The sequence below is a fragment of the Pinus tabuliformis genome, chromosome 5_2 (genome assembly GCF_031772625.1).
Source record: "Pinus tabuliformis cultivar Carrire ecotype Pingquan chromosome 5_2, CPIR1, whole genome shotgun sequence".
Lineage (NCBI taxonomy): Eukaryota > Viridiplantae > Streptophyta > Pinopsida > Pinales > Pinaceae > Pinus > Pinus tabuliformis.
The window spans coordinates 824,261,681-824,278,274 of NC_142306.1; the positions used below are offsets into that span (position 1 = coordinate 824,261,681).

The 16,594-nt window shown below is 40.1% G+C and overlaps 1 protein-coding gene across 1 annotated transcript; it reads left to right on the forward strand.

Annotated features, from left to right (window-relative positions):
• The first annotated feature begins 15,158 nt into the window (after positions 1–15,158).
• On the forward strand, positions 15,159–15,944 carry LOC149161840 (uncharacterized). The gene is made up of 2 exons (XM_089435018.1): positions 15,159–15,483; positions 15,577–15,944. The coding sequence occupies exons 1-2, from the start codon at positions 15,159–15,161 to the stop codon at positions 15,942–15,944; spliced, it is 693 nt and encodes a 230-aa protein (XP_089291144.1).
• The last annotated feature ends 650 nt before the right edge of the window (positions 15,945–16,594 follow it).

Sequence of the window (16,594 nt, forward strand, 5' to 3'; positions counted from 1 at the left end):
CGCTGATGAACTAAATATCAACCGAACCCCACAGATCTGGATGATCATCCTTATTGAGTCTGAGGGTTCACCTGTAAGATTGATGGACCGCAAATCGCAGAAATGTTTGCGTATAACCCCGCGCTTTGAGTGTACTTAAGGATATAATTTAGGGGTTTATATTAAGATATAGGTTAATTTTTCATGAGTTATTAATTATTTTTTTGAAATTATTTATAAATTTGTAAAATTTGAGTAATTTTATGGATAAAATTAAAAATTTTAGAAATTTAAATTATTTATAAAAATGACTAGTCATATTTCCAAAATTTACAAAATTACCAAATTTCAGACAAATTTAAAACAAATATCCATCCTTAAAATTTCGACTATAGAGATGACAAGGTAAAATCTTTTACTATATCTTTTTTGTTTTCCTGAAACAAAAACCTGTCCAACCCACGAATTTAAAACAAATATCCATACTTAAAATTTAGGCAAGTGGATGACAAGGTGAAATCTTTTATTATTTCTTCTTTGTTTTCCTGAAATAAAAAACCTGTCCAACCACCTCTGCAATTCAATTCAATTCAATAGTTGTCACCACTATAAGTACTGTAAATGTTTTACTTTTACATATACCTAAAATATAACCACTTTCGCTTTCAGATTCATGACAATTAATGTTGAAGGCTTCTGAGCTACGTCAGCAAGACAAAAATGACGCAATAAATCTAGAAAAAAATTGCGAGCATAAGGTGTTGGTTAATGGTAAAATCTTTATCATTTCCTTTATTCTCTTGAAAAAGAAGGCAGGTCCAATCCTAAAGACGCCATCTCTACAAACGAGGATGCTGGTCGGACGGCTGGATAAACCGAAATCGCGGTTGCTGGTGGATAAACTACCCTCCGACATGAAATCGATTCCATTCCATATGGATACGTATAACATGACCAGTTTTATTTTATTGATTTTTTGAAGTAATGTAGATTTAGACAATATTCTATCAACGGTTTATAGTAAAGTGCGGCACTACCGAACACTTTTTTTTTCACCAATACTTATGTTCATGGACTACGCCTTAACATTCGATATTTAGTTTATTTTTCTTCACAAAATATTATTATTGTTCCTTTATACTAATGAACACCCATACACATTCATGATCCACAGTGATTATACATGAAAAACACAATTGCACAGTAAAGGGAGGGGCAACTCTCTGAACAATGAATCTGCTCAATTTCAATATATTATATAACTTTACAATTTTACAAGTATATTTGAGAAACCCCAAGTTTCATACTTAGCCAAATTTACAACTCGGCAACACCTTCGTGCCGTTTCCACACACGAGTTGCCTTACCTGAGCTGGGCAGGCGCGCCCTCACACAGACTGCCAACCAAAACTCCACAACCGAACTTCGTGTCACCCGGCAACACCTTCGCTCACCTGGTGTGCGGGCACCTTCGTGCACCCTCCACCCACACTTACGACCGTCGGGCGAGCATCTCACCGCACTCTCCACCCGAGTCTCCAACCGGCGGGTGGGCGCTCTCACACACCTTGCCACCTGAGCTATCAACTAAACCAATGGGCGCCTTCACCCAAGACTTCACCCGCGTTCCCCTTTTGCACGACTCATGCACGCCTTCGTGCAACCCACGACCTACTTGTATCTCCGAATGGTGGGCGGGTGCCTTCATGCGACCCACGACCCATGCCTTCACCCATCACCAAGAACTTGTGTTGTTTCCTGTGTAGCGCTGCCCGTAGAGTGGGCGCATAAAACTGCGCTTGCTGCGGCTCATCTAACACCTTCACACTTCTCTTCGATGATGAGCAAGTTCGAATTGCTTGATCGAATGCCTTCCAACGCTCCAACTCACGTTATATTTATATGGGTGGTTGGGCGAGTCGAGCTACTCGGCCGACTCATCCATCGCATGCTCTGACGCCCTCAGTTCCTTGCCAATTCGTTTGCCTTTGTTGGTCGGCCAACAATCCTTCGCCCGAATTGCAATTCACATGAGGTCAGCCTGTGGGTGATGCCAACTTGTCCCCACGGTATAAGTTCACCTCGCCAAGCCTTCCACATGCATTTTTCATGTGTTCTTCACACGCCTTAGCCTTAGCTCGTTGCACTTTGCACAGTGGTAGAAATTCGGACCACAGGTCCTTACATCCTCCTCCCCCTGAAGTCATTGTCGTCTTCAACAATATGTCATCCCGGTAACCATCCTACCACCAAGATCATCATCTCCAACTGTCTCATCCTCGATCCATGATATCAATCAGTCTATACACTGCAACATCCTTGCAACATATGTAAAATCAACTGTCTCCATCATGTGTCATCCCATCTTGTGAACTGTCATCAGATACTCCAACATAATGCCAACATCTCTTTGGTACACTGCTAGCGCTCATGACTTGAACTAGTCGGGTGATCAGTCCAACTATCACGCTCAAATCATAAGAATGTCCATCCTTATGCCTACACTAGTCTTTCTCATATTCTGGCACATCCTGGACTCACCAAGAATCTTTCCCATACTCAGGTTTATGGAAACTCCATCCCATCTGCAACATGTCATGATGCTAATGCCGAACCATTCCTACACCATCTGTCATACCTGCTCAACCTACTTTAAGGACTCACTACAATGAGCAGCCTAACAATGAGCCCCATCTTCTATGTCATTTGAGAAGATGTAGAGGGAGTAGAGCCTAAAGGCTCACCCTCACTAATAAGCTCAATTCATCTGTCAGGATTCTCTATGTCCATCCTCTGTAGATATGCAACCCGATCTTCCTCTCAGATATTCGGTCTCACATGAACCTCCTCGTCATCATCATCCTCAACCTCCTATAGCCTTCTTGACAAATCCAAGATACTATCAGATAGTGTCCTAATAACCAATGACTGCTTGTTAAGCTTTGCCTCAACAGTAGATAATCGCTTACACATGTCTTCCATGTGTTTTCCATCCTCCATCTGCATCACTGCCAGTTTACAATCAAGTCTGGTCACACCAATGGTTGGAATACCAATGGGTACATCTTCCCTTACATCGTAAATATACAGTTTCTTCAAATGTGGAACAATCATAACATCATATTGTTTCAAAGAATTCCATCCCCAATACAACTTAGTCATCAATCTGCACTATAATGAAGTCGACTTTCCCGGTCCACTTACCTAGTGTTGTGTCCACTCGTTCAGCTGTACCAAGTAAAGAATCAGGAGGAGAATTCACTGTCTTCATTTGTGCCTTCACCGGTACAAATTTCAGCCCAATCCTTCTCGCAGTATCTTCACTCATGAAGTTGTGAGTAGCCCCACTATCTACCATAGTGAGCACATTAACACTCCCAATCTTCATCCAAACATACTCCAAACTATTCCTTTCAAGATATCTCCAAGAGACCACCTCTGTAGCAGCAGCAGCTCCAAGAATCTACATCATCCCCACATAAGCTTCTTCTTTCATCGTATTAGATTGTGCAATAGCGGCCACTTTTGGTCTTGAAGGAAAATTCTTCACCGTATGTGGTTCAGCACATATCCAACACTTCAAAGGTTTCTTTGTCTTCGTCTTATCATCTGATTTTGAAGCATCATCCTTCTTCTTCTCTTTCGGCTTATCAAACTTCTTCTTTTTCTCATCAGAGGTTTCGTCATAATGCTCCACCAATTGATCCACAGCAGCAAAAGCTTCCTCAAGTATCTTAATCTTTTGCCTCTTCACTTCATTTCGTGTGCAAGGCTTCAATCCAATAATGAAGTTGAACAACTTGTCCCTCTTCGCCGTGTCAGGAAGTTCCAAAACTACACTTGCAAACTCCTGCTAATATGTTTTTAGGTTCCCTGTCTGCTTTATAAATATAATTTTCATCCTTGCTTCCCATGTTTCATCCTAAGGACTGAAGTGGGTCTGCAAAGCCTTCTTCATGTCATCCCACGAAGTTATGTCATTAGCACTGCCATTGGCAATCTGATCCATCCTCATTTGCCACCACATCTTAGCATCCTTCGTCAAGAATTGAGCAGCTACCTTCACCTTTGTCTCATCATCAAATAGACCCAAGCATTCCAAGTATTGCTCCATATCCCAAAGAAATTTTCCAAGAGTCTTCGCACTCCTTGCACCATCATAAGATTCTGGTTCCTTGAATTTCACATGAGGCACTCCTCCACCTGAGTTATGCCTCACGGCCTTCTTCAACACCGCAATCTCATCTCTGGCTTCATCAAGAGAATTCTGCAAGTTCAAGATTTCTGCCAAACCTCGATCTCTTGCTTCTCTAATCTCCTTGATTTCAAATTCAATTTGTGTACATGTAAGATCAGTGTACTCATGCTGAGTCCGGAGTTCATCGAATTCTTCCCTCATATTCGAATTATACTCTTGATCTTTCACGACCAAGTTCATCTTCGTAGTCCAGTAAGACTCCAATTCCTCCATTCTTTCCAACACCTTCTCAAGAAAAGCATCCGTCGCAATGCTGCTAGATTCCCCAACCTAAGATTCCCCTGCCATTTCTGCTAACTACGTCCTCCTTTGTGATCTAGTATAGACCATCCACCAGCTTCACCAAGTTCCCTGCAAAACTGAACTAGCTCTTGATTCCACTTGTCAGTGAGATCAACTTCCTTCATCTGCAAGACCCTGCTTCCACTGTCACTTCGCAATGAGAAACCCTGCTCAAACACCAACTGTCAAGGTGATACACCAGCTTCACCCATTGTGAACTAGCTCTGATACCAACTGTCACGCCCCTACACCTGAGGTAGTCTTTCAACCACTTATAGCGAGGTGCGGCACCACCAAACACTTTCTTTTCACCAATACTTATGTTCATGGACTACGCCTTAACATTCGATACTTAGTTTATTTTTCTTCACCAAGTATTATTATTGTTCCTTTATACTAATGAACACCCATACACATTCATTATCCACAACAATTATACATGAAGAACACAATTGCACAGTATAAAGGGAGGGGCAACTCCCTGAACAATGAGTCTGCCCAATTTCAATATATTATACAACTTTACAATTTTACAAGTATACTTGAGAAACCCCAAGTTTCATACTTAGCCAAATTTACAACTCAGCAACACCTTCGTGTAGCCAACCGAGTTCACTATTTCCACACACGAGTTACCTTGCCCGAGTCGGGCAGGCGCGCCCTCACACGAACTACCAACCAAAACTCCACAACTGAACTTCATGTCACCCGGCAACACCTTCGTTCACCCGGTGGGCGGGCGCCTTCATGCACCCTCCACCCACACTTACGACCATCGGGCGAGCACCTCACTGCACTCTCCACCCGAGTCTCCAACTAGTGGGTGGGCGCTCTCACACACCTTGCCACCCGAGCTATCAACTGAACCAACGGGCGCCTTCACACAAGACTTCACCCGCGTTCCCCTTTTGCATGACGGGTGGGTGCCTTCGTGCAACCCAGGACCCACGTGTATCTCAGAACGGTGGGCGGGCACCTTCGTGCAACCCACGACCCACGCCTTCACCCGTCACCAAGAACTCATGTTGTTTCTCGTGTAGAGCTGCCCGTAGAGCAAGTGCATAAACTTGCGCTTGCTGCGGCTTGTCTAACACCTTCGCACTTCTCTTCGATGATGAGCAAGTTCAAATTGCTTGATCGAATGCCTTCTAATGCTCCAACTCATGTTATATTTATATGGGCAGTTGGGCGAGTCGAGCTGCCCGGCTGACTCGTCCACCGCGTGCTCCGAAGCCCTAACTTCCTTGCCAATTCATTTGCCTTTGTTGGTCGGCCAACAATCCTTCGCCCGAATTGCAATTCACATGAGGTTGGCCCGTGGGTGATGCCAACTCGTCCCCACGGTATAAGTTCACCTCGCCAAGCCTTCCACAGACATTTTTCATGTGTTCTTCGCATGCCTTAGCCTCAGCTCATCGCACTTCGCACAGTGGTAGAAATTCGGACTGTAGGTCCTTACAATGCGAGTCCGATAGTGGTAATGTATTTTAGGCTGTGTTTCTCGTAGGACTATATGTGTCTAAAGTGACTGAGGGTGAATGATATGTAATGATGTTTAGTCAATCTTTTGTTTGATTACCTTCTTCTAATAGATTTTGCAATGATTTTTAAAAGTGTTAGGGATATTGGATTGAAATAATTTATTATAAGCACATATTTTTGTTTGAATATTTTCTTATAATAGATTTTGTAATAATGATTTTTAAAAGTGTTATGGATATTGGATTGAAATAATGTATTATAAACACATATTTTTGTGGAATATTTTTTTATAATAAAATTTGTAATGATTTTTAAAGTGTTAGAGATATTGGGTTGAAATATATTATTCTAATAGTTTTTTTTATTTATAAAGTTTAAAATTATAAGTAAGAAATTAATAATTAAACAAAATAATGAATGAATTAGAAAATGAGTATATTAGTTTTATATATGAATATAAGATATATTTTAGAAAAACCAATTTAGTAGACATTGTTTTTTCTTGAATGTGAAGTTTGCAAAAACCTATTAAAGACATTTTTTTTCTTGAAAGTGAAGTTTGCAAAAACCTATTAAAAAGTGAGGTTTATGCTATGCTTGATGCCTATTGATTTTTAGTAATGATGAAATGCAAATATAAAAAACAAAGAATTACTACTAAGTTTCCTTTGATACTATAGAGTGTGGTCCAAATGACTACTACAAAACTTTGTTCCTCCGTTGCTATGCTCCGAAACCCCACTTGTAAGATTTGCTCAACAATGGCACAAGTATCATATTAGAAGAATGGGATGACATTGCTCTCTTTTTAGAATAGTGATTTAAGGTTAGTATTTTTTCATATATCAACTCTTAATTAGTGTTATCAAAGCCCACACAAGTGGCTATCTCTACATGTATGAGTAATGTGATAACATGACATCCAATTGGCATCATGTATATCACTCTGTAATGGGATTAATTTCCACATGAAAGCTATGATTGAGATGATTTTCTCATTGTTGGAAAGTTCTCATTGCATAAAATGTTCAAACTATTGGTATTATAAGCAACTAGAAACAAATATACACACAAACTTGCAAATATAAACCATCAAATATTACAATGTATTAATTTACAATAATAATATACACACCCTCACACACTCCAATACATTACATAAGGCTTCCTATATAGAATTGTGGTGCCTATAACAAATTTATAATATGGTTAATTAGTTCAACTATCTCCATAACTATCTTCTCAATATCTCTACGAATATCTCCACAAGTATTTGAGTGGCTCTCCATCTCTAACTTCTCTCATAATGATTCTCAAATTTGGTCATTAGTAGGCTTCTACAGTACGTCTACTTTCATTACTAATAATTTTTTCATCTGATCATGATATCATAAGTGTAAATTATTCCTTCTACTCCCCTTTAATGAATACTTATTAGTCAATCTCGATGTCTTTTTTTTTTCTCATCTTAGTCTTCCGCACTTTACAACATCTTTAGTTTTCTTCATCTTCGTATGTATCTTTACTTGGCATTAAGTTTCTATTTCAAAATGTGTTGTTTCATTCTCTCATAATTCTAGATCTTGACTCATTCATCTCACTACATCATCTTCATATCAAGGATTTCTTTAGCTTACCCTTGACCATCCCATGGGTTTTCTATACATTACTCTTTAACCATTACATCGTGTTTACATCGTAAGGCATCCCTCTAGGAAGAACTCACATCCCATGTCACTTTGAAAAAATCTTCACCATAGGATCAATTGTTAGATGATTGAAACATCTTCTACCATTGGATCCACCGACTAAAATTTCAACTCATTCCTTGGCTTATGTAAGTTAACAGTGTGTTCAACTGTTCATCTGTAACTGTTCTTATTCATCTATAATGACCTTCCTCTCATGCGATTACTTGTTCATCTATAACGAGTTGCCTCTCATGTGGTTACTTTTCCATCATACCTGCTACAATGCCTGCAATTGACACCCTCCTATGGAAACATGAAAATTTTTACAAGGAAAAGAGATTTGCATGAGTCTAACTTAACCCAATTTTTCATTGCATGATCTTTTACACTTGTAAATTTATACGAGTCTTTGATATTCGATGAAACTGAATCTGAATGGTTTAGTGAGATTGAATTTATGTTTTGTCATACTTTCATATCCGAAAAGCGACATGGCGACCTGGGTTTGCTTTAGAATGTTGTGGCCAGTGTCCGGTTCTAGCTCGAATTCTTTTATGCAGGAGCATCCAACTCAGAGTAAACGAGAAGGCAGGTGTTTGTCTTACAGGTTACAGGTTGGATGGTTGACAGGTCATCATACCTAAATTGTTTGTCTTTGTTCCCAAATTTCATCAGTTTCAGTTTTTGTTTTGTCTTTTCATTGAGGGGTTTTGTTTTACTTAATTACAGAAAAAAAAAAACAAAACTCTGTTTTTCCTTTATAATTAATTTTAGAATTTGATACAGGAAAATTGACAGTTTTTGGAATAGCTATATGTAACTGTGAACAATTTTCTAAAACTGTTTAGCAAGTCGTATAAAATAAAACAAGATAACCATTGTGAGGGTTGATTCCCACCATAATAGAAGAGCAATAAAGCATTGAAGAAATATTATTCTACAGTAGTCTGATTCCCATGTCCAAATCATTCTTTTTCACGCTCCTTGTTACATAGTAATTTGTCACCGTTTATCACCGTCCCTGTTTCCCCTCTCCCATACATTGGAGGACTCATTCTGGGACTTGTGAGAAGTGACATAACCTGAAACCACTTGCATTATATTCCTCTAAGTGTGAGCTTCATATGCCCTGAAGACATCTCCTACAGTATACCCATAAAAACAACCCTTTTTGCATTAGCGCGGGTCCGCAGTGTACTTCCCGTGCCAATGGGGGAAATCCTCTAAAGAGGGCACGCCAGTTGGTGCTCTGTCTCAGAGTCGTACTCGCGCCAACCTAATTTGGTAAAGTTTTTAACAAACAAGCTTCCGAAGGTTCTCCTTAACCCATTCACCAACTGAATCCTTGTTGAGTTAGGATGGTTTGGCTTCGAATCTCCATAGAAGGGAAGTGGTTTGCCACCTTTCATGGAAGCTTCTAAGTGATAAAGCCAATCCCATTGAAATTGTGATTGATCTTATCTCCTTCCCCTCTATCTATAAAATCTTGTCTCTATGCCTTGAGCAAGCTAGTTCCAGCATAGTGATAGAGAATTCCAGGAGTTCAAGAGTTTGAAGCTGCAAGAGCCTTCTTTGCACCCATAAGGCCAAATCTAAGTGAGGAGATTCTTGTCACCCAAGAGAGAGAGGCTTGTTTCCCATCCCAACAAGCTTTGCAAGACTTGTGTAGCTGACTACCCAGCCAAAGGAGGATTTGACGTCAGAACTATGGTTGTATTCTTCTTTGTTATTTATCAATAATAGATGACTATCATTATGGTTCCACTCTCATTGTCCTATGATTGATGTTGAGTTATATCTTTTCTGACTGATATATAATTGCAACTATTGGATTTTATGCTTGTATTTGTGTTGTTCTTTGCATGTGCAGGTGTCCAATCGCGGAGATCGTGGGGATCGTGACCGGCTGAGGCAAAGGAGCAAGATCGACGTCTCTTATACGAATATTAGCGTTGGAATCCAAGTAGGCTCTCATCATCCACTTTTAATTTGCAATTAGGAACTTGCGTGATAGCATTGTTTGATTGTTGCTAGACCCGGTCTGGGCTAGTAGGGATCGTCTCTGTCCTCAAAGAGGATTTACCTCCACAACACTCCTAACTCAATTTGTTGAGTGAAATTCAAAACAAAACACTAATTACATTCTAGAATGAAAGAGAAAATGTTCGTGTACTGAATGAATGCCATGACAGACTGTAAGACCGAGTAAAACAAGAAGTTTGAGCGACTGGAATCCAAGAGAACCAAGAGCAGAGGCTTAGAACCAAACGAAAGCAAAAGCCATAGAATAGAGGGTTTCAAAACATAAAGTACAGAGTCTAGAAGCACCAAGCCTACACGCATGACCAGGTAACGAACTCACCATTTCATAAAACAAGATTGTTGTTCTTTTCATAAGAGTAAAAAGGAAAATTCATTGCTAAGTCTACAGCCATATAACAAAAAAAATAAGCAACCAACCAAAATTTCTTTTACGGTGAGATTCCAACACAAGGTGAGAAAAGGAATGGTTACAGAACCCTGAGCATATTATTAAGTTAATGTCAACTAGACAGTAATAGAGCAAAGGCCGAGTACCCAGGAACAAATCCTGGAAAAATACTCAGATTACAAACCCTCAATTTAATTACAGAGTTGGACTTTCGACTTAGAGCTATAGCAACGGAAACCTTCAACTAGACAAATGAACTACCAACATTTGCAACCTAACAAAGCAACAATCCAATGAGACTGTGGAAAGACCCTACCCGGTCTTGTGGAGTGCCAGAGGAGCCGAAGCCGGTGTCCAACGAATTGTCTCCACCTACAATTATCCACAGTAACAAGATTAGTAAACGAGTTGAAGCCACGATGTCCGAAGAAGAAACGAGAAGAAGGTTACTGTAAAGTATTTCACTTACCAGGAAGGAAGGGTTCAAAAAATCCATAGCAAAAACTGCAACAGGTAGCAGAAGTACAGGCAACCCTGACCACAAGGGGCCGCATTGTTAACAACTGAAAGAGAAGCGGAAAGACATTGAATCATAGAAAGAGAACATACCTGCATAACCGATGAACCGAGGTCAAGAGCAAGGTCACCTCATGGCTGCTACCTGAGGGCACAACAGACAATGAAACCAGGTGAACAGTAAAGCCAATGAACATAAACATAGCCAAGAATGCCAGAATTTTAGCAGTTATCAGTGAAGAATAAAACCACATTGTTACAATGTCTAACACCCACAGTCGTGGAGTATTGTAAAACGACTAGAGAACTATCAAACGAGCAACAAACAAATAGGAAACCATTTGAACAGTGTAACAAAGAAACCAAAACTTTCCAGAGAACAAATTACAGTCTAGCGAACCAGCATCGAACCAGAATGACGAGTTCACAACCCTCATGAGAAAAACAACTAGCATACAGTTGCACAAGAGCCAATTCCTCATGAAACGAAAGAATGAATGAGCCAACTAGGTTTTATGGTTACACATTGAGTGGGAGAACAAAAAATGAGAAAAGGACAGGTGTCCTATTCCAACTAGCTAGAAGTATGCGGTCACATGTAGACCTATCCCCCTATGTACCATCGAGCAGATAAACAATCAGCGCATTAATAATTGTAATCAATCAAACCTAACATCTTGTCCAAGTTAGTGAGAGGGATAGGCCACCAAATTTTGGTATCAGAGCAAAGGTTTTGGAGATATCCTAAGGTATGGAAGTTGGAAGGCGAGGACATGGAAGAGGAGCTCGGAGAGTAGTAGAGGAAGGATTGTGGGAGGAAATCAGGATCCTTACTTCTCGTTTGGAGGCAGTTGAAGTAGGAAGGAGAAGGGATCCGGAGGTAGGAGATGACAATGAAGAAGAAGCCATAGTTACAATAGATGGATCGGATGAAGAAGGGCCAGAAATGAGATTGTGGAGTTCGGTCTTATTAGCTAGCAGCAAGCCTAAGCTGGAGATTCCAAATTACGATGGCAGCTTGTCCACAGAAGTTCTATTGGACTGGATCAACGAATTGGACAAATATTTCATATTTTAAGAGGTCGGTGAAGATTGGAGAGTTAAGTTTGTTGCAGTAAAACTGAAGGGACACGTAGCCTTATTGTGGGATAGTGACCAAGTGGAAAGAAGAAGGATGAACAAGTTTCCAATAAAGAAATGGCCAAGAATGGTGGCCAGGTTGAAAGGTAGATTTTTGCCTAAAGACTACCACATTGCACTGCATCAGCAAGTTCAAAATTTGAGGAAAAAAGGGATGACAGTGAGAGAGTATACTGAAGAATTCTACTAGATAAATTTAAGAGTTGGTTACATGGAGGACACCCGGGAGAAAACAACAAGGTATGTAAATGATATGAGACTGGAAATATTGGATGAAATCCGCATTCTTTCCTCGAAAAATATAAAGGAAGCCTACCAGAGTGCCATGAAGGTAGAGGAGAAAATCAACAGAAAACAAAATGCTAGAAGAGGACGGGGAGCCGGTAAAGGAAGAGGACAGTCTTATGGCAGCGGATGAACTGCCAGCAATAGTGAAGAAGGCAACACTTGCAAAACTTTTGGGACAATAGAGAAAGGAGACAACACTAGAGGTGGAAGGCCATATCAGCGAGGAAGAGGAAATGGCAAAGGCAAGGGAGCTAACTATCAGTGCTACATGTGCCACAAGTGGGGGCACAGGTCTTTTGAGTGTCCGGAAGCGAAACAAGCTGGTCATAGGGGAGCGTATGTGGCACAACCGGAGGAAGTAGAGGCAAACCCCCAGGAAGTAGAAAATGTGACAGAAATAGGGGAAGCCTTAGTTCTAAATAAAGTGTTGTTGAAACCAACAAAAGGGACAACTGAGAAAACTCAAAGGAAGGCATTGTTCCGGACAGTAAGCAAGTCACACGGAAAATGTTGTAAGATGATTATCGACAGTGGGAGCATGGATAATCTGGTATCCCACTCCCTATAAGGTATCATGGTTGTAGAAAGGCCATCAACTGTTAGTTAACGAACAATGTGAAGTAGAGTTCCAAATTGGTAGGTATAAGAACAAGGTTGTTTGCGATATTATGCCAATGGATGTATGTCATATACTACTAGGAAGGCCATGGCAGTATGATCGGAAAATAGTGCATGATGGGCAAACAAACTGTTATAAGTTTGTCAAAGATGGGATTAAGCACACAGTTGTGCCCATCAAGGAGGGAGAGACAACAGAGACAAGTGGAGTAAAAGCGTTATTAGTGGGAGGTAAGGAATTATTAAAGAAAATTGAAGACAACGAAGTGAATTATGCAGTAGTAAGGAGGCCAAAGACAATGTTACTGCACACTGAAATTTCAGATTTACCAGCAAAAATTCAGGAGATGTTGCAGGAGTTTAGCGATATCGTAGTGGATGATCTACCAGATAAACTACCTCCTAAGAGGAGTATCAGTCATCATATTGACTTTATACCGGGAGCAAGTCTACCGAAAAAGGCAGCATATCAGATGAGCCCCAAAGATAATGAGGAGATTAGAAAGAAGGTGTAGGATTGCTGGATAAAGGGCTGATAAGGGAGAGTTTGAGCCCTTGTGCAGTTTCGACGGTTCTCGCTCCAAAGAAAGGAGGAGAATGGCGAATGTGAACAAATTCAAGAGCCATCAACAAGATTACCATCAGATACAGGTTTCCACTGCCAAGGATGGATGATATGATGGACTATTTGAGCAGGGCAACATACTTCTCAAAGATCAATCTGAAGAGCGGTTACCACCAGATTCGGATTAGGGAAGGGGATGAATGGAAGACAACCTTCAAGACTAATGAAGGGTTGTATGAGTGGCTGGTAATGCCATTCAGGTTAAGTAGTGCCCCTAGTACCTTTATGTGATTGATAAATGAAATGTTGAAGGAGTTCATAAAAATTTTTGTGATAGTGTATCTTGATGATATATTAATTTTCAGCAAGACTAAAGAGGAATACTTTCGACATGTTCGAAGTGTGTTGGAGAAATTTCAGCAAAATAAACTGCTGATAAATTTGAAAAAATGTACTTTTCTTCAAAGAGAACTGGTTTATCTAGGTTTTCTAATTGTAGAGAATGAGCTGAAGATGGACCCAGAAAAGATTGCAGCAATCATTAACTGGCTATCCCCAAAAAGTCTATTTGAGGTACGTAGTTTCCATGGGTTGGAAAGTTTTTATCGCAAATTTACAAGGAATTTCAGTGAGATCTGTGCACCTATGTTGGACACTACAAAGCAGGCAAGTCAACCTTTCTGTTGGACCGAGGTAGCAGAGAAAAGCTTTCAGCTACTGAAGAAGAAGATTATAGAGAGACCAATCTTGAGATTTCCAGATTTTAACAAGCTTTTTTAGGTTCGCAGTGATGCAAGCAGTATGGCCATTGGAGCTATACTTAGCCAAGAAGACAAACCTGTTGTGTTTTTTAGTAAGAAGTTGAATGAGAGTAGGCAAAAGTATTCATCTTCTGAAAAAGAATTTTTTGATGTCGTCCAAGCACTTAAGCATTAGAGAAACTATCTGCTGGGGAGTGAGTTTCTTTTATTCTCTGATAATTATGCACTACAATATGTGATGCAATAGCATAAATTGAATCACAAGCATGCCAAGTGGGTCGAATATTTACAGAGTTTCACTTTTGTGTTGAAACATATTAGCGGGCAGGCCAACAAGGTGGCAGATGCATTGAGTAGAAAAGCATTGCTCTTGCAGGAGAGTATGATACAAGTGCTAAGATTTGAGCATTTGAAAGACTTGTATTAGACTGACACAGACTTCAAGGAGGCTTATGAAGCCTGTTAGAGTCCTTTGCTGAGAAATAATAGTCCATGGTTGGATGATAATTTGCAGGAGAAACCATTGTTTAAAGGAGGGAAATTATGCATTCCCAATTGTTCGATGAGAGAGAATATCATTCGGGAGAAGCACATTGGAGGTCTAGCCAGATATTTCGGCTTAGACAAAACATTAGAACAGGTAGGACACTTTTATTACTGGCCAAATATGCGACAGTACGTGCAACAATATGTAACTAGGTGTAAAGTGTGCCAACTGGCGAAGGGACACAGCCAAAATGCAGGACTCTACACGCCACTGCCTATTCTAAGTAGATCGTGGGACTCAATCAGCTTGGATTTTATTTTGGGTCTACCAAGAATGCAACATGGTTTTGACTCGGTTCTGGTGGTAGTAGACTAGTTTTCTAAAATGGCGCATTTTATTCCTTACCGAAAAACCAGTGATGTCACTCACATAGCACACTTGTTTTTCACGGAGATCGTCAGGTTGCATGACTTACCGAGGTCCATTAGCTTGGACAGGGATATGAAATTTATTGGGCATTTTTGGCACACCCTGTGGAAGAAATTGGACACTCAGTTGAATTTCAGCTCAGCTTATCACCGAAAAAATGATAGGAAAACGAAGGTGGTGAATAGGAGCTTGGGAAACTTGCTGTGAAGTTTGGTTGGAGAGATTTCACGGATGTGGGATTATGTGCTTGCTCAGGAAAAATTCGCTTATAACGATTCACCAAATCGCATCACAGGTTACAGTCCTTTTCAGATTTTGTATGGCATGCATCCTCACAGAGTGCATGAGCTACGAGATCTGGGAAAATTAGAAAGAAGGAGTGCTGACGGAGAAGATTTCGCCAAGGCAATGAATGACTTACACGAGCAAGTAAAACTGAAATTGAAGGAAAATAGCCAGAGATATAAACAACATGCAGATTTAAAGCGGCGGGAAGTACAGTTTAATGTAGGGAACGAAGTCCTTGCACATTTACGCAAAGAACGTTTTCCTAGAGGTGAATATAACAAGCTGAAATACAAGAAGATTGTCCCCTGCAAAATTCTTCATAACTTCTCTATCAATGCTTATGAAATATAGTTGCCACTAGGGATAGGCATATCGCCCATCTTCATTGTGGCAGATCTGTTTCCATTTACTACAGGTCTTGAAGACGATAGTGCAGCAAAGCTAGGATGGGACACCCAGGTTGAAGATAGTTCTTGGATGAGGCAAATGCCTATGGTTCAGCCCCTTGAGATCAATAGAATTTTCGATGCACTGGTGGCCAAACGCACTCGTAGGAAAGAGTACCTTTGGTACCTCGTCAAGTGGAAGAACCATCCCATTGAGGACAGTTTGTGGCTGGACGCGACACAGGTACAACGAGCAATCTATTATATTGAGGAACTCATGAAATGGAGCCATGACTTTTTGCTACCCTGGGAGCCTGATCTAGGAGCATCCAGCTTAGAGTAAACAAGAAGGCAGGTGTTTGTCTTACGGGTTATAAGTTGGATGGTTGGCAGGTCATCGTACCTAAATTGTTTGTATTTATTCCCAAATTTCATCAATTTCAATTTTTGTTTTGTCTTTTCATTGAGGGGTTTTGTTTTACTTAATTATAGAAAAAAAAAACAAAACTTTGTTTTTCCTTTTTAATTAATTTTAGAATTAGATACAGGAAAATTGACAGTTTTTGGAATAACTATATGTAACTGTGAATAGTTTTCTAAAACTGTTTAGCAAGTCATATAAAAGAAAACAGGACAATCATTGTGAGGGTTGATTCCCCCTTTAACATAAGAGCAATAAAGCATTGAAGAAATATTATTCTACAGTAGTCTGATTTCCATGTACAAATCATTCTTTTTCATGCTCCTAACTGAATTTGTTGAGTGAAATTCAAAACAAAACACTGATTACATTCTAGAATGTAAGAGAAAACGTTCCTGTGTTGAATGAATGCCATGACAGACCATAAGACCAAGAAAAGGCAAGAAGTTTAAGCGACTGGAATCCAAGAGAACTGAGAGTAGAGGCTTAGAATTGGACGAAAGCAAAAGCCAGAGAACAGAGGGTTTCAAAACATAAAGTACAGAGTCTAGAAGCGCCAAGCCTACACGCAT

Coding starts and splice junctions, on each gene's coding strand:
- LOC149161840 (XM_089435018.1), top strand. CDS start 15,159: ATGTGGGATTATGTGCTTGCTCAGGAAAAATTCGCTTATAACGATTCA. Junction 15,484..15,576: donor CAAAGAACGTTTTCCTAGAG/GTGAATATAACA, acceptor AGTTGCCACTAG/GGATAGGCATATCGCCCATC.